This window comes from Choloepus didactylus, chromosome 12 (genome assembly GCF_015220235.1).
Source record: "Choloepus didactylus isolate mChoDid1 chromosome 12, mChoDid1.pri, whole genome shotgun sequence".
In the NCBI taxonomy this organism is placed as follows: Eukaryota; Metazoa; Chordata; class Mammalia; order Pilosa; family Megalonychidae; genus Choloepus; species Choloepus didactylus.
The window spans coordinates 93,987,288-94,005,865 of NC_051318.1; the positions used below are offsets into that span (position 1 = coordinate 93,987,288).

The 18,578-nt window shown below is 39.7% G+C and overlaps 1 protein-coding gene across 1 annotated transcript in view; it reads right to left on the bottom strand.

Annotated features, from left to right (window-relative positions):
* The window catches only part of COG3 (component of oligomeric golgi complex 3), a 66,467-nt gene that overhangs the window by 20,596 nt on the left and 27,293 nt on the right, over positions 1-18,578 (bottom strand). The window contains exons 14-15 of the mRNA XM_037799993.1: positions 6,866-6,971; positions 2,055-2,179 (exon numbers count right to left, since the gene is read on the bottom strand). Coding sequence (XP_037655921.1) covers positions 2,055-2,179; positions 6,866-6,971 — 231 coding nt within the window. The remainder of the gene's footprint in view (positions 1-2,054; positions 2,180-6,865; positions 6,972-18,578) is intronic.

An 18,578-nucleotide genomic window follows, 5' to 3' on the forward strand; every position in this document is an offset into this window, starting at 1 on the left:
AAGATCCATACTATCAGGCTACAGCCCTGCGCCCCCGGGGCCCTGGTCTCTTACTTGATGTTATTCTCTTTTTGTATTGTTTCTCTCTCCTTTGATTCCCCTGAGGTGACTGCAGGAGGAAGAGATCAGGGCTGCCCCCAGCTGGGACACGGACACTGCTTTAGGAAGGCTAACTAGGGCAGCTCAGACCCTCTTTCCCCTGCTCAGCGTTAATGTGCTTTTCACTGGATCTGGCCTCCCTCACTTTTGACTATAAGGTAGAGAGGGATAAGATTTGTATGTGAGCTAGGTGAAAAAAGAATAGGCAGCCCTAAGGCCGAAGACCAAAACAGGCAGAGGGACCCTGGGCCTAACAAGTCTATGCCTAAAATCCCTGTTAGTCCCCCTAGGAGACTAGGCTTTAGGATGACAATGGGTTCTGGGTGGATATGCTGCCTGCAGGTTTCCCTTGGGATCCCAGGTCCACCGTAGGAAATTTCTGACTGCCAGCCTGGTACCATCATTCAGTATACCTGATGGGGAGCCGGGGAAAGAAAAAACACCAGATGTCCAAATCTCCCTCTGGAAAAGATCTCCGCAGCTGGGCAGAAAGGCTGATAGACAAACTCTGTACAGGTGTTTGGGCTTGACCCCTAAAAGTCCCAGAACTGGGCAAAGGGCACTTCTGGTTGAATTTCAAAATCTCCAAGCACCCACCCCAGCCACCGTGCAGTTTGCAACAGATACAGAATAGTGACCCAAGGACACAACAGTGCACCTTGTTCAGCCAGGAGACTTCAAGGCACGGAACAGCTCGACAGCGTGAGGGACAGTGCACATACGTCTTCTGGACCACATTCTTAAGAAGCAACATCCACGGACAACTGGCTGTTGCCCTTAATCATGTCTCTCTTTATATGCAGCTGAGTTGTCACGATCAAGTGAATACATTTTTAAAATGGTGCCTGAAAGGACACCATAATTACAGTGCAATGTTCTCACTCAGACCATATCACTGCTCAAGAGAGCAGGCGGCTGCTGGGGAGACTCTGACAATTTCCTACCTTATCAACTGTGACTCACTTCTCCACCTCTGTAATTAAGGCCCGAAATACATAGCAATCAACAGTGTTGAAATAATGAAACAAATCAGGCTAAATATCCTGTTGTTGAAATTAGAAAAGCTACATACAACACATGCTCATCTCCGAGTTCCTCAGCTTGTCATATGAAAAAATATATTATTCTGGAAATGCTCAGATACAGATTGAAGGTGTTGACAAAGTCAATAATATTGACATTTTAAAAAAATATTGTATATTAATCAAAGACAAAATGAATTAAAACCACTGAATATTAAAAATTATTTTGGTTCACCAGTACACCGAGTAATAAACATAGTAAACGTAGACAAATCTGATCTTGCAGGGAATGATAATGATATCACTAAACCAGAGAACTTAAAATCACTGATAACTGAAATCAATACAGTCTAAGTAAGCTGGTGCTAAAAAAAAGTACCACTAATTTCAACAAACTACAACTTAGTACTCTGATGGCTTGAAAGAGGTGCAGTCTTACTACTACTTGATAAGGATGCTGATTCAAATCGAGTGCAAAACTAAATTAAAGTAGTTGCATTCAATACTGACTTTATTATACCTATGTGACACTGGGCTCACTTCACCTTCCTGTAGCACTTTTTCCTCACTGGTAAACTAGGGCAGATGAATTAATCAGTAGTTTCAAATGTATTTGTGGTCATGGACTCCTTTGAGAATTCATGAAAGCTATAGTCCTTCTCAAAAAGATACAAATACAAATATAAATACAAATTTTTATCCACAATTTCAAGGTTTCACAGACTCCTCGAAGCCCATCAGTGAATTCTAAGGGCCTACAGAATGTTCAGGTTAGGAAGCCCTAAATTAGACTGACCTTAAGGTTACCTCTGTATCTAAAATTACATGATTCTAGGAATACTAAATAAAATATTATACCAAGATAAAATTAAAATAAAAAACATTTCAAAGAGCAAGCAATTTAAGGTGAAGTACAAGAATTAACATACATACATCTATGCATCTGTATAATTTGGAGAGGCAGACAAGAGTCCTCCGAACTGTAGGATACCACATTCCATGAAGATCTGCTGGAGAAATTGTGGTCTGGGGCCTAGGATTGAGGGATTCTGTTGAACCTACAACCCAAATGGAAAAGAAAATACATTTCACACTTGTGAATGTCTTAAAATAATTTGAATGACAACTATAAACTGTTCTCATCAGCTAGCAATAGCTGTGGGCCATCAATTTTTTTCTAGTCTCACCTTTAACCACAAATGCCCTAAAAAAATCTAAATCAGCAACAAGTAAGACCCAAAAAGTGAGAACACACATGAATATATACAAATATACATACCAGCCTCATACATGTTCAACCCATACTGCCTCTCCCTGTGATCAACAAATCTTTGTGGAATGAATGAACAATACACTCATATTGTGGCATACCATGTAGCCACTAAAAGGGGCAGATCTGTATGTAGTCATGTGGTGGCAAAGGGGAGACAATGGGGGGGGGACAAGAAAATAAAGCAATTTTAAATAGGAAGATTAATCAAAGCTGACTGCCTGTCACGTTAGTTTGAAGCCATTATGTACCCCAGAAAAGGCCATGTTCTTTTAACCTATTCCTATGGATGGGATCCTTTGGTTAGGTTATTTCAATTGAGATGTGACCCACCCCATTCAAGGTGGTTCTTAATCCTTTTACTGGTATCTTTATGAGAGGAGAAAGGACAGAAAAAGCTGAGAGAGCTCAAAGAGAAAATCCCAAAGACAGCTGAGAGAGAAAAGCCCCGGAGATGCTTAGAGACTACCCAAAGAAGCTCAGACAGGAGGCCACTGCAACCAGGAGCTGGAAGCAACGATACCCGGGAGTAGAGGACCAGCAGACGCCGGCCATGTGCCTTGCTATCTGACAGAGGAACCCCAGATGCCAGAGGCCTTTCTTCAGAGAAGGTATCACCCTCTTGATGCCTTAACTGGGACATTTTCATGGCCTTAGAACTGTAAAATTGTAAACTAATAAATCCCCATTGTAAAAACCAACCCATTTCTGGTATATTGCATTCCTACAGCTTCAGCAAACCGAAACACCTGCCTTCTGTGTTCTAAGTTGTATCACTTACAGGCCTGCTTAGTATCTCCAATTCCCAAGTGACCAACGCTGGCTTCCCCTCAACAGGTCATAAAGGACAGGCTCTGGTAAGTGCCGGAAAGTCTAGCGCAGGGTGCAAAAAGAAACCTTTGTAAGGGACTCACCATCACTTTGGGTTCAAGGGGCCAGATTTCAAAATGAATCATGAAAGTGGAGCAGGTGTAATACATATTTTAGGGGACTAGAAGGAAACTTAAATATGGACTGGGTATTAGAGGATATTAGGAAACTTTATTAATTTTGTCAGTGTGATAATGGTTTATGGTTATTAAGAGATGTCCTTATTTTTTGGACAGATACTGACAAACTCAAGGCTAAAGTGGCAATGATAGCTATCATTTACATTAAAATGATTAGCAAAAAATATACATATAAAGTGACAGAATGTCGAGCGTGGAATCCAGGTGATGGGTATGGGAGTTCATTCATAGCATCAGTTTTTTCCTACTTTCTGTACATTTGAAATTTTTCCAATAATAAAAAATAAAAGCATATCCATGATATACTGGTTTAAAAAAAAAAAACAAGTTACGAAACAATAAGTAAAGTACAATTCCTTTTTTTTTTTCCCTTAAATAGCTAGCTCCCCGTATGCTTAGAAGGCCTGGAGGTTGCAGAGTAGATTTATGGGGGAAAGGAGAGGGGGAAGGTTGCAGGTTCCACTTTCAATTTATAGCTCCGAAAGCTTAATTGTTTTTTCAAAAGCACATATTTGTACAATTTTTTAAAGCTCTTCCGTAAGACCCCTACTTTAAACTAAGATATGTACTTGGCATGAAGTTTCTTAAAGATAAAACTAGATAAATTATATCAAAGAATATTTAGAAGATTAAGTGTCTCTAGAATTTTGCTAAGGGTTATGATAGATATCTGCAGGATCTGTCCTTCAAAACACTGATCCAATAACAGTACTCCCAAATAAAAGTTTAGTGCAATAAATGTGTAAGTATTCTAAAGCCAGAAGTCAACTCGATTTCTATTTATTTACTTTCTTGTTTAACAGTTGACTGGGGAAAAGTTTACTTATATAGTGCACCAACAAATGCCTCTTCCGAGGAGCAGAAAACCCAGGAACACAGCTTTGCCATGGCCCTCAGGCATGTGTCCCCCGTCACCCTCCGTGAGCGTCACCTCCTCTCCTCACTTGCTGTCCACAGTGCACAAAGTCTGTGCTTTCTGAAGGTACTGATCGTTTGGCCCCTCCACCAACCTGCCGCGGCGCCTAGTGCTACCATACGAGTGAGCATCATGTCACTGAAAGACCTCTCTTCGGGAGGTTTCTTATTCTCTCACCTTGACACACCTTGGAACCAGAAGTGTTTCTATGTTATTTGCCCTCCTTGCCACCTGACTCAGATCTTGCTTTCCACACCAAATTCTATCACCATTCAGAGTGACATCAATAACTGCAGAGATGACCCATGTGGCTCCTTTAAGATCCTTGACCTCCCCAACTCCAATGACCTTCACTTCCATCTTTGCAACTCTTAACCCACAGAGACCCACTACTTACTATTCCGAACTACTCCACCTCTTAAGTAAGCATACTTCAGTACTTCTTAAAATATAGTATCCCACTCTCTGGCTACAAGGTCCTCGTGATTCCCTTTTTCTCACCTGTCTCCTCAAACTACTCTGCCAACCACTCCCTCCTCTGGCTTTCACCACATCTTGTCACCTTGCTTGCTTCTGACCATTCCAGCTGCTCTTTCTGTCTGCTCTACACATTCCTCTTCCTCCATTTGCTCCTTAAATGTCAGCATTTGCTAAGGTTCTCTCCTCAGGCTTCTGCCATGATCCCTGTTTTCTGTCCTGGGGGCTCTTACACAAGTTCACTGCATCAGCTAACCCTAAATCTTTCTCTCTGAACCAGTCCTCCTCTTGAGCAGTGCTGTCTAACAAAAATCAATGTAAGCAATAAATGCAAGCTGCATAGATTATTTTAATTTTTCCAGTAGCCACATTAAAAAAGGTAAAAAGACTACAAGTAGAATAATTTTAGCAATGTATTTTATTTAATCCAACATAACCAAAATATCATTTTGACATGTAGTATTAAAAAATTACTAAGGTATGGTAGGAACATGTTGGAAGCAATGTAGTTATTTTAGTTTATTTGTTTTTTTCTTAGTCCTTTGTTTCGGTTTTGTTTGAAATGTTTTTTGTTTGTTTTAATTTTTTTATAAAGTTAAAAAAAATTACTAAGATATCTTCCATGCTTTTTTTTGCGACTATCTTTGCAATCTACTTTGTATTTCACATTTGCAGCACATTTGGACCAGCCACAGATCAAGAGCTCAGTGGCTGGTGGCTACCGTACTGGGAGCAGAGCTCTGGATCCATGTAACACAGACCCTCGGCTTTCCTGCTAGGACCTGACTCACCTCTCCCTCAGTCCCCACATCTGTGTGTCAGCAGATTCTACTGATCCATCCATATCCCTCCCTCATCTATGCACTGCTCTCCAACTCCCAGTTAATCCGCTGATTCCAACTATCTTTATCTTTCACAATGGAAAAATGCAACAACCTCCTACCCAGCCCCTAGAGTTCTGCCAACAATCTTATGGCAATGCCAGGCAGAAGTTAAAAAAGATTTATCGTGGGAAGGGAAAAGTCACAAGGGCAGCACAAGCAAGGCAGAGATGTGCACTAGAATCTCTACTAACTCAAAGAGGTGCACCAGAGCCAAGGCCTGCTTGCGGGTCACCCTGCCCACGGCAAATGTGATCAAAGGATCTTGTCAGATGGGGAACACCCAGGCTGCTTGGTAGTCTGGATCAGGGGTACCTACTGTTTATACAGTTGACTCAGAATAGCAGATACTCTAAACCTGGGGATTCTGAGACAGGTAAGTCCTTTAAAACCCGTGGAATGTTACAGCGCTCCTGCCAGTGAGAGGGAAGAAACCAACAATCCCATGGACAGCTGATCTGGGGTGCTGCCCTTACAGCTAGGGGGTGTCATTCTACGTATCTAGCTTGTTATTTAGTTAACTCATGAGTGCCCAGGGTGGTTCTTGGACAATTTTGCTCCTTGCATAAAACACACCCCAATTCAAGTTATCCCATATATTTCTGTCAGCAATATTTTAACCTAGTCCCAGTCATTCAACACATTTACAAAACGTAAATCCAATCACGCAATTTTGCTGATTCACTCTACCTTCTAAAAGCTCAAAATTCTAAGATTTGCACATGAGACCTCTTAATCTGGCTTGCCTTACCTGCTCCTTCCCTACCTACAACCTGTGTCCAAGCATGCCGAACCATTTGACTTCCCCCAAATGGTCAAGTCCTTCCATTCTGCATGCCTTCCAACACCCTACCCTATCTATCTTAAACAACCTTACTTCACCAGGTTCATTCATACTCATCTTTATAATGGCAGGTGTCAGGTGCCACAACTCTCAGCAAGCTTGTCTCCCTGCACTCAAGGCTCACCTCCCTTTGTAACTTGGATGGCTCTTCCACGGTCTAAGAATGCCCTGGGCACCCCTTTGACATGTCACTTACCACTGAATTACATCTATGGCTTGTCAACCTCCCCCCACTAAACTCTGGGGCTCCTCAAAGGCAAGAGCTGTTTTACATGCCTAGGACACAAGTCCTAAATAAAGATTTATTAAATGAATGACTAAATATTGGAATTATAAGACAACATACCAGATTTTTTTAGACTGTTAGACTCTGTTTCTTCTAATTGAATATCTGAAAACGAGGCTTCTGAAGGTACCTTCTTCTGTTCATCTTTTAAACTTTGTGCAATTTGCTGCATAGAGAAATGAGAAGGTATATTAAAGTATAGTTTTCCATAGTGTTTGGCAATACGAACAAGTTCTTTCTACAAAGTAAAAAAAAAAGTACTAATTAATAAATTAGATGGACTAAGAGAACTATACCAAAACTAACAACACACGGAAATGAAAAAATTAGATTAGTATAGAGTGTCTCTATTCTCATAAACCCATACATAGACTTTTCACCCCATTTCAGAACCTATACGATATACCTGCTAAAGTGGCAAACAAGAAAGGCTCATATAAGAAGCATACTTTCTGACTTTAAGTTTACAAACTAACATATTCACATTTAAGACTGAATGGCAGAAATCAGAAATTGAATGCAGAAATGCTTTTATTCAAGTGACGAGTCAATCCAAATAGGATTTTTCTTTATTTGAGAACAGCTATAGTATTCTCCTTTTGAAACAGATTTCTAAAAATGAACTTATGGTCATTAAAATTGTATACTTTTCCACTGTCTAAAGAATATGAACCCATATACACTGGTTATTCAATGCTAAGTTAGTAATGAATGTTCCACTAGTTTACATTGGTTATAAAGGTGGAAGTACAGGAGGTACACAGGAAATGAAGATCTAGCTATTACTGAAAAGAATGCATCAAACACTGTTGAGGAGATGCCCAGGTCAGCGCTCTCGTTCTGCACGCAGAAACCAGAAGGTATAGCCACTCCCTAAATGGTATGCAGATGTCACAGCCAGATCCCCCTTATGCCCCAACCCCTGACCAAAGGAAAAACAAAGCCAGCACATTTACTGCAACTGGTAACCTTAAACCAAACAGTCTATACAATAAAGGTTCAAGGATACTGGTCACAGAGGAATTCAGGTATGGAATAAAAATGTATTTGCAGAGGTGGGGCAAGATGGCAGACTGGTGAGCTGTATGTTTTAGTTACTCCTCCAGGAAAGTAGGTAGAAAGCCAGGAACTGCGTGGACTGGACACCACAGAGCAATCTGACTTTGGGCATACTTCATACAACACTCATGAAAACGTGGAACTGCTGAGATCAGCGAAATCTGTAAGTTTTTGCGGCCAGGGGACCCGTGCCCCTCCCTGCCAGGCTCAGTCCCGTGGGAGGAGGGGCTGTCAGCTCCGGGAAGGAGAAGGGAGAACTGCAGTGGCAGCCCTTATCGGAAACTGATTCTACTGATCCAAACTCCAACCATAGATAGACTGAGACCAGACACCAGAGAATCTAAGAGCAGCCAGCCCAGCAGAGAGGAGACAGGCATAGAAAACAAACAACACGAAAAACTCCAAAATAAGAGCTGAGGATTTTTGGAGTTCTGGTGAACATAGAAAGGGGAAGGGCCCTGAGGCGCATATGCAAATACCGAAGAAAAGCTGATCTCTCTGCCCTGTGGACCTTTCCTTAATGGCCCTGGTTGCTTTGTCTCTTAGCATTTCAATAACCCATTAGATCTCTGAGGAGGGCCCGTTTTTTTTTTTTTTTTTTTTTTAATCCTTTTTTCTTTTTCTAAAACAATTACTCTAAGAAGCCCAATACAGAAAGCTTCAAAGACTTGCTATTTGGGCAGGTCAAGTCAAGAGCAGAACTAGGAGAGCTCTGAGACAAAACACAATAATCCAGTGGCTGAGAAAATTCACTAAACACCACAACTTCCCAAGAAAAGGGGGGTGTCTGCTCACAGCCATCATCCTGGTGGACAGGAAACACTCCTGCCCATCGCCAGCCCCATAGCCCAGAACGGCCCCAGACAACCCAGTGTGACGGAAGTGCTTCAAATAACAGGCACACACCACAAAACTGGGCGTGGACATTAGCCTTCCCTGCAACCTCAGCTGATTGTCCCAGAGTTGGGAAGGTAGAGCAGTGTGAATTAACAAAGCCCCATTCAGCCATCATTTCAGCAGACTGGGAGCCTCCCTACACAGCCCAGCAGCCTAGAACTGCCCTGGGGGGACGGCACTCACCTGTGACATAGCACAGTCATCCCTCAACAGAGGACCCGGGGTGCACGGCCTGGAAGAGGGGCCCACTTGCAAGTCTCAGGAGCCATACGCCAATACCAAGGACTTGTGGGTCAGAGGCAGAGACAAACTGTGGCAGGACTGAACTGAAGGATTAGACTATTGCAGCAGCTTTAAAACTCTAGGATCACCAGGGAGATTTGATTGTTAGAGCCACCCCCCCCTCCCTGACTGCCCAGACACACGCCCCATATACAGGGCAGGCAACACCAACTACACACGCAAGCTTGGTACACCAATTGGACCCCACAAGACTCACTCCCCCACTCACCAAAAAGGCTAAGCAGGGGAGAACTGGCTTGTGGAGAACAGGTGGCTCGTGGACGCCACCTGCTGCTTAGTTAGAGAAAGTGTACTCCACGAAGCTGTAGATCTGATAAATTAGGGATAAGGACTTCAATTGGTCTACAAATCCTAAAAGAACCCTATCAAGTTCAGCAAATGCCACGAGGCCAAAAACAACAGAAAATTATAAAGCATATGAAAAAACCAGACGATATGGATAACCCAAGCCCAAGCACCCAAATCAAAAGACCAGAAGAGACACAGCACCTAGAGCAGCTACTCAAAGAACTAAAGATGAACAATGAGACCATAGTACGGGAGATAAAGGAAATCAAGAAGACCCTAGAAGAGCATAAAGAAGACATTGCAAGACTAAATTAAAAAAATGGATGATCTTATGGAAATTAAAGAAACTGTTGACCAAATTAAAAAGATTCTGGACACTCATAGTACAAGACTAGAGGAAGTTGAACAACGAATCAGTGACCTCGAAGATGACAGAATGGAAAATGAAAGCATAGAAGAAAGAATGGGGAAAAAAATTGAAAAAATCGAAATGGACCTCAGGGATATGATAGATAATATGAAACGTCCAAATATAAGACTCATTGGTGTCCCAGAAGGGGAAGAAAAGGGTGAAGGTTTAGGAAGAGTATTCAAAGAAATTGTTGGGGAAAACTTCCCAAATCTTCAAAACAACATAAATACACAAATCATAAATGCTCAGCGAACTCCAAATAGAATAAATCCAAATAAACCCACTCCGAGACATATACTGATCACACTATCAAACACAGAAGAGAAGGAGCAAGTTCTGAAAGCAACAAGAGAAAAGCAATTCACCACATACAAAGGAAACAGCATAAGACTAAGTAGTGACTACTCAGCAGCCACCATGGAGGCAAGAAGGCAGTGGCACGATATATTTAAAATTCTGAGTGAGAAAAATTTCCAACCAAGAATACTTTATCCGGCAAAGCTCTCCTTCAAATTTGAGGGAGAGCTTAAATTTTTCACAGACAAACAAATGCTGACAGAATTTGCTAACAAGAGACCTGCCCTACTGGAGATACTCAAGGAAGCCCTACAGACAGAGAAACAAAGAAAGGAAAGAGAGACTTGGAGAAAGGTTCAGTACTAAAGAGATTCGGTATGGGTACAATAAAGGATATTAATAGACAGAGGGGAAAAATATGACAAACATAAACCAACGGATAAGATGGCTGATTCAAGAAATGCCTTCACGGTTATAACGTTGAATGTAAATGGATTAAACTCCCCAATTAAAAGATATAGATTCGCAGAATGGATCAAAAAAAATGAACCATCAATATGTTGCATACAAGAGACTCATGTTAGACACAGGGACACAAAGAAACTGAAAGAGAAAGGATGGAAAAAAATATTTCATGCAAGCTACAGCCAAAAGAAAGCAGGTGTAGCAATATTAATCTCAGATAAAATATACTTCAAATGCAGGGATGTTTTGAGAGATAAAGAAGGCCACTACGTACTAATAAAAGGGGCAATTCAGCAAGAAGAAATAACAATCGTAAATGTCTATGCACCCAACCAAGGTGCCACAAAATACATGAGAGAAACACTGGCAAAACTAAAGGAAGCAATTGATGTTTCCACAATAATTGTGGGAGACTTCAACACATCACTCTCTCCTATAGATAGATCAACCAGACAGAAGACCAATAAGGAAACTGAAAACCTAAACAATCTGATAAATGAATTAGATTTAACAGACATATACAGGACATTACATCCCAAATCACCAGGATACACATACTTTTCTAGTGCTCATGGAACTTTCTCCAGAATAGATCATATGCTGGGACATAAAACAAACCTCAGTAAATTTAAAAAGATTGAAATTATTCAAAGCACATTCTCTGACCACAATGGAATACAATTAGAAGTCAATAACCATCAGAGACTTAGAAAATTCACAAATACCTGGAGGTTAAACAACACACTCCTAAACAATCAGTGGGTTAAAGAAGAAATAGCAAGAGAAATTGCTAAATATAGAGAGACGAATGAAAATGAGAACACAACATACCAAAACTTATGGGATGCAGCAAAAGCAGTGCTAAGGGGGAAATTTATAGCACTAAACGCATATATTAAAAAGGAAGAAAGAGCCAAAATCAAAGAACTAATGGATCAACTGAAGAAGCTAGAAAATGAACAGCAAACCAATCCTAAACCAAGTACAAGAAAAGAAATAACAAGGATTAAAGCAGAAATAAATGACATAGAGAACAAAAAACAATAGAGAGGATAAATATCACCAAAAGTTGGTTCTTTGAGAAGATCAACAAGATTGACAAGCCCCTAGCTAGACTGACAAAATCAAAAAGAGAGAAGACCCATATAAACAAAATAATGAATGAAAAAGGTGACATAACTGCAGATCCTGAAGAAATTAAAAAAATTATAAGAGGATACTATGAACAACTGTATGGCAACAAACTGGATAATGTAGAGGAAATGGACAATTTCCTGGAAACATATGAACAACCTAGACTGACCAGAGAAGAAATAGAAGACCTCAACCAACCCATCACAAGCAAAGAGATCCAATCAGTCATCAAAAATCTTCCCACAAATAAATGCCCAGGGCCAGATGGCTTCACAGGGGAATTCTACCAAACTTTCCAGAAAGAACTGACACCAATCTTACTCAAACTCTTTCAAAACATTGAAGAAAATGGAACATTACCTAACTTATTTTATGAAGCTAACATCAATCTAATACCAAAACCAGGCAAAGATGCTACAAAAAAGGAAAACTACCGGCCAATCTCCCTAATGAATATAGATGCAAAAATCCTCAACAAAATACGTGCAAATCGAATCCAAAGACACATTAAAAAAATCATACACCATGACCAAGTGGGGTTTATTCCAGGCATGCAAGGATGGTTCAACATAAGAAAATCAATCAATGTATTACAACACATTAACAAGTCAAAAGGGAAAAATCAATTGATCATCTCAATAGATGCTGAAAAAGCATTTGACAAAATCCAACATCCCTTTTTGATAAAAACACTTCAAAAGGTAGGAATTGAAGGAAACTTCCTCAACATGATAAAGAGCATATATGAAAAACCCACAGCCAGCATAGTACTCAATGGTGAGAGACAGAAAGCCTTCTCTCTAAGATCAGGAACAAGACAAGGATGCCCGCTGTCACCACTGTTATTCAACATTCTGCTGGAAGTGCTAGCCAGGGCAATCCGGCAAGACAAAGAAATAAAAGGCATCCAAATTGGAAAAGAAGAAGTAAAACTGACATTGTTTGCAGATGATATGATCTTATATCTAGAAAACCCTGAGAAATCGACAATACAGCTACTAGAGCTAATAAACAAATTTAGCAAAGTAGCAGGATACAAGGTTAATGCACATAAGTCAGTAATGTTTCTATATGCTAGAAATGAACAAACCGAAGAGACACTCAAGAAAAAGATACCATTTTCAATAGCAACTAAAAAAATCAAGTACCTAGGAATAAATTTAACCAAAGATGTAAAAGACCTATACAAAGAAAACTACATAACTCTACTAAAAGAAATAGAAGGGGACCTTAAAAGATGGAAAAATATTCCATGTTCATGGATAGGAAGACTAAATGTCATTAAGATGTCAATTCTACCCAAACTCATCTACAGATTCAATGCAATCCCAATCAAAATTCCAACAACCTACTTTGCAGACTTGGAAAAGCTAGTTATCAAATTTATTTGGAAAGGGAAGATGCCTCGAATTGCTAAAGACACTCTAAAAAAGAAAAACCAAGTGGGAGGACTTACACTCCCTGACTTTGGAGCTTATTATAAAGCCACAGTTGCCAAAACAGCATGGTACTGGCACAAAGATAGACATATAGATCAATGGAATCGAATTGAGAATTCGGAGACAGACCCTCAGATCTATGGCCGACTGATCTTTGATAAGGCCCCCAAAGTCACTGAACTGAGTCATAATGGTCTTTTCAACAAATGGGGCTGGGAGAGTTGGATATCCATAGCCAAAAGAATGAAAGAGGACCCCTACCTCACACCCTACACAAAAATTAACTCAAAATGGACCAAAGATCTCAATATAAAAGAAAGTACCATAAAACTCCTAGAAGATAATGTAGGAAAACATCTTCAAGACCTTGTATTAGGCGGCCACTTCCTAGACTTTACACCCAAAGCACAAGCAACAAAAGAGAAAATAGATAAATGGGAACTCCTCAAGCTTAGAAGTTTCTGCACCTCAAAGGAATTTCTCAAAAAGGTAAAGAGGCAGCCAACTCAATGGGAAAAAATTTTTGGAAACCATGTATCTGACAAAAGACTGATATCTTGCATATATAAAGAAATCCTACAACTCAATGACAATAGTACAGTCGGCCCAATTATAAAATGGGCAAAAGATATGAAAAGACAGTTCTCTGAAGAGGAAATACAAATGGCCAAGAAACACATGAAAAAATGTTCAGCTTCACTAGCTATTAGAGAGATGCAAATTAAGACCACAATGAGATACCATCTAACACCGGTTAGAATGGCTGCCATTAAACAAACAGGAAACTACAAATGCTGGAGGGGATGTGGAGAAATTGGAACTCTTATTCACTGTTGGTGGGACTGTATAATGGTTCAGCCACTCTGGAAGTCAGTCTGGCAGTTCCTTAGAAAACTAGATATAGAGTTACCATTCGATCCAGCGATTGCACTTCTCGGTATATACCCGGAAGATCGGAAAGCAGTGACACGAACAGATATCTGCACGCCAATGTTCATAGCAGCATTATTCACAATTGCCAAAAGATGGAAACAACCCAAATGTCCTTCAACAGATGAGTGGATAAATAAAATGTGGTATATACACACGATGGAATACTACACGGCAGTAAGAAGGAACGATCTTGTGAAACATATGACAACATGGATGAACCTTGAGGACATAATGCTAAGCGAAATAAGCCAGGCACAAAAAGAGAAATATTATATGCTACCACTAATGTGAACTTTGAATTAATTTTCTTGGGGTATGGTAGGAACATATTGGAAGCAAAGTAGTTATTTTAGGTTATTTGTTTTCCTTAATCCATTGCTTTGTTTGAAATGTTGTGGGGTTTTATTGGTTGTTGTTTGCCTGTTTGTTTTTAATTTTTTGATAAACAAAGTTAAAAAAAAAAAAAAAAGAAAAGAAAAATATAAAACAAATAGCTTATAATGTAGAATGTAGGGGAACTAGCAATAGAGAGCAATTAAGGAAGGGGGAACAATAATCCAAGAAGAACAGATAAGCTATTTAACGTTCTGGGGATGCCCAGGAATGACTATGGTCTGTTAATTTCTGATGGAGATAGTAGGAGCAAGTTCACAGAAATGTTGCTATATTAGGTAACTTTCTTGGGGTAAAGTAGGAACATGTTGGAAGTTAAGCAGTTATCTTAGGTTAGTTGTCTTTTTCTTACTCCCTTGTTATGGTCTCTTTAAAATGTTCTTTTATTGTATGTTTGTTTTCTTTTTAACTTTTTTTTCATACAGTTGATTTAAAAAAGAAGGGAAAGTTAAAAAAAAAAAAAAAAAACAAGGAAAAAAAAAAAGATGCAGTGCCCACTTGAGGAGCCTGTGGAGAATGCAGGGGTATTCGCCTACCCCACCTCCATGGTTGCTAATATGACCACAGACATAGGGGACTGGTGGTTTGATGGGTTGAGCCCTCTACCACAGGTTTTACCCTTGGGAAGACGGTTGCTGCAAAGGAGAGGCTAGGCCTCCCTATGGTTGTACCTAAGAGCCTCCTCCCGAATGCCTCTTTGTTGCTCAGATGTGGCCCTCTCTCTCTAGCTAAGCCAACTTGAAAGGTGAAATCACTGCCCTCCCCCCTACGTGGGATCAGACACCCAGGGGAGTGAATCTCCCTGGCAACGTGGAATATGACTCCCGGGGAGGAATGTAGACCTGGCATCGTGGGACGGAGAACATCTTCTTGACCAAAAGGGGGATGTGAAAGGAAATGAAATAAGCTTCAGTGGCAGAGAGAATCCAAAAGGAGCCGAGAGGTCACTCTGGTGGGCACTCTTACGCACACTTTAGACAACCCTTTTTAGGTTCTAAAGAATTGGGGTAGCTGGTGGTGGATACCTGAAACTATCAAACTACAACCCAGAACCCATGAATCTCGAAGACAGTTGTATAAAAATGTAGCTTATGAGGGGTGACAACGGGATTGGGAAAGCCATAAGGACCACACTCCACTTTGTCTAGTTTATGGATGGATGAGTAGAAAAATAGGGGAAGGAAACAAACAGACAAAGGTACCCAGTGTTCTTTTTTACTTCAATTGCTCTTTTTCACTCTAATTATTATTCTTGTTATTCTTGTGTGTGTGCTAATGAAGGTGTCAGGGATTGATTTGGGTGATGAATGTACAACTATGTAATGGTACTGTGAACAATCGAAAGTACAATTTGTTTTGTATGACTGCGTGGTATGTGAATATATCTCAATAAAATGAAGATTAAAAAAAAAAAAAAAAAAAAAAGACATAATGCTGAGCAAAATAAGCCAGGCACAAAAAGAGAGATATTGTATGTTGCCACTAATGTGAATTCTGTGAAAAATGCACAATGTTTTATACTGTAGAATGTAGGGGACCTAAAGATACCAAGTAGTGGAGGGGGAATGATAATCTAATAAGAACAGATAAACTATGGAGGGTAATCTCAATGTTATGGGAATGCTCAGGAATGATTATGGTTTGTAAACTTTCTTGGATATAGTAAGATCATGTTGGAAGCAATAGAGTTATTTTAGGTTTTTTTTTTCTCTTATTCCTTTGTTTTCTTAGGGGTTGTTAATTTTCTTGGGGTATGGTAGGAACATGTTGGAAGCAATGTAGTTATTTTAGATTATTTGTTTTTCTTACTCCTCTGTTTGGACATGGTTTATTAATTTTCTTGGGGTATGGTAGGAACATATTGGAAGCAAAGTAGTTATTTTAGGTTATTTGTTTTCCTTAATCCATTGCTTTGTTTGAAATGTTGTGGGGTTTTTTTGGTGGTTGTTTGCCTGTTTGTTTTTAATTTTTTGATAAACAAAGTTAAAAAATTGAAAAAAAATCAGTAGAAAAATGGGAGTAAAAACTAAATGACAAATAGGGTGGGATGGGGGGATGGTTTGGGTACTCTCTTTTCACTTTTATTTTTTATTCTTATTCTGATTCTTTCTGATGTAAGGAAAATGTTCAGAAATAGATTGTGATGAACGCATAACTATATGATCATACTGTGAACAGTTGATTGTATACCATGGATGACTGTATGGTTTGTGAATATATTTCAATAAAACTGAATTTAAAAAAAAAAAAAAAATGTATTTGCAAAGCCCCACTGAGGGACAGGGGGAAAATGTGGCAATATTAAACTTCTCCACCTGGGGAATTCTCCACCTGGGGAGAATTCTCCCAAGCATTGGAGACTACCAATTTTGAAGGCCAAGCCCTCGATATTAGGGCTTGCTCTTATGAAGCTTGTTGCTGCAAAGGAAAGACGAAGCGTACTTATAATAGTGCGTAAGTCTCCCCCAGAGAACCTCTTTTGTTGCTCAGATGTGGCCTCTCTTTCTAAGCGAAATCTGCAGGTAAAATCATGCCCTTCCCCCTCCACGGAACATGACTCTCAAGAGTGTAAATTTCCCTGGTAACACAGGATATGACTCCTGGGGATGAGCCTTGACCCAGCATAGTGGGATTAAGAGATATGAAACAAAATGAAGTTTCAGTGGCTGAAAGATTTCAAATGGAATTGAAAAGTCATTCTACAGGTTATTCTTATGAGTTATACAGATATCCCTTTTCAGTTTTTAGTGTACTGGAATAGTCAGAAGGAAATATCTGAAACTGCTGAATTGCTACCCAGTAGCCTTGATTCTTCTGAGCCTTGATTCTGGAAGATGATTATGTAACTATGTAGCTTACATGGTGTGACGGTGTGACTGTGAAACCTAGTGGCTCACAGTTGCTTTATCCAGTGTAAAGACAGATGAGTAGAAAAATGTGGACAAAAATTAAATGAATAATGGGGGGGAGTCAGGAGGTGGAAAGTTTGGGATGGCCTTTTTTACTGTTATTTTTATTCTTATTCTTTGGTGTAATGAAACTGTTCAAAAACTGATTGTGGTGACACATGCACAACTACTTGATACTATGAACAGATGACTGTACACTTTAGATGACTGTATGGTATGTGAATATATCTAAATAAAATTGAATTAAAAAAAGAATACTGGTCACAAAATGACTGAATAAATACACTAAATACATCATTAAATTATACTGGGCATGGGTGGGGGATGTTAGACAATAAACTGACATTCTATCAGACAAAACTATTAAAACAGGCATTCCATCTATAATATAAAAACTGATATTCATAATGAAGACTGAGGAGGGGAGTGGAGGGGAAAAGATTGAAATTCCCCATTTTGGACTGGGAAACAGACCTAGTCCTCATTATATCCATTTTGAGGCCTTCAGATTCAAGGCAACCCTGCAAGTGTACCATCCATATGCTCTGCAGAATAATATGCAGACATCGAAAGATAATTCCCTACTATGAGCCTGCAGAATACAAAAGCTGAATAAAAACCAAACAGCCCCAACACCAGATGACTTATCTAACCATAATATCTGATCCTACAAGGCTGATTTTATATATTATAAATTTACATATAAAAAAGTAATGTAACTACTTGAAATATAATAATTTTAAACAGAAGTCAGAGGAAAGGATGAAAGCTTAGGAGAACATTCTTGTACAATAAGTAAGCGTGTTAAATTAAACAGGCTGGTATATCTCAAGCCTATTAGCTTTAACACAAACATACATACCCACTCTACACATTTATCAATCTGGGTACTAAAATAAATTACGTTAAGTTAAAATGCTGCAAAGACACAGAGTGACAGAAATGGCTACAGACACACGTTTCTCTGCCCTGTCAGCTGAGAGGGCTCAGAAGGCACAGCACTCCAGGAATACAGAGTGCACAGAGCACACCCAGCACCCCAATCTCGGTTTCTATCCTCCAATAAAAGGAACCAGGGCTTCCTGAAGAAATGGCTGAGTCTAGGACTGAGGTGGGAAACATGCAAGATGAGACTGGAGCATCTTGGAGTGCCAGGAAAGAAGGAAGTGCTAAAAAACAAAAACAAAAACTTAAAATGATGGGGGTAGGTCAAAGGAACACAGGAGCCATCTGAAGGGGTTCCC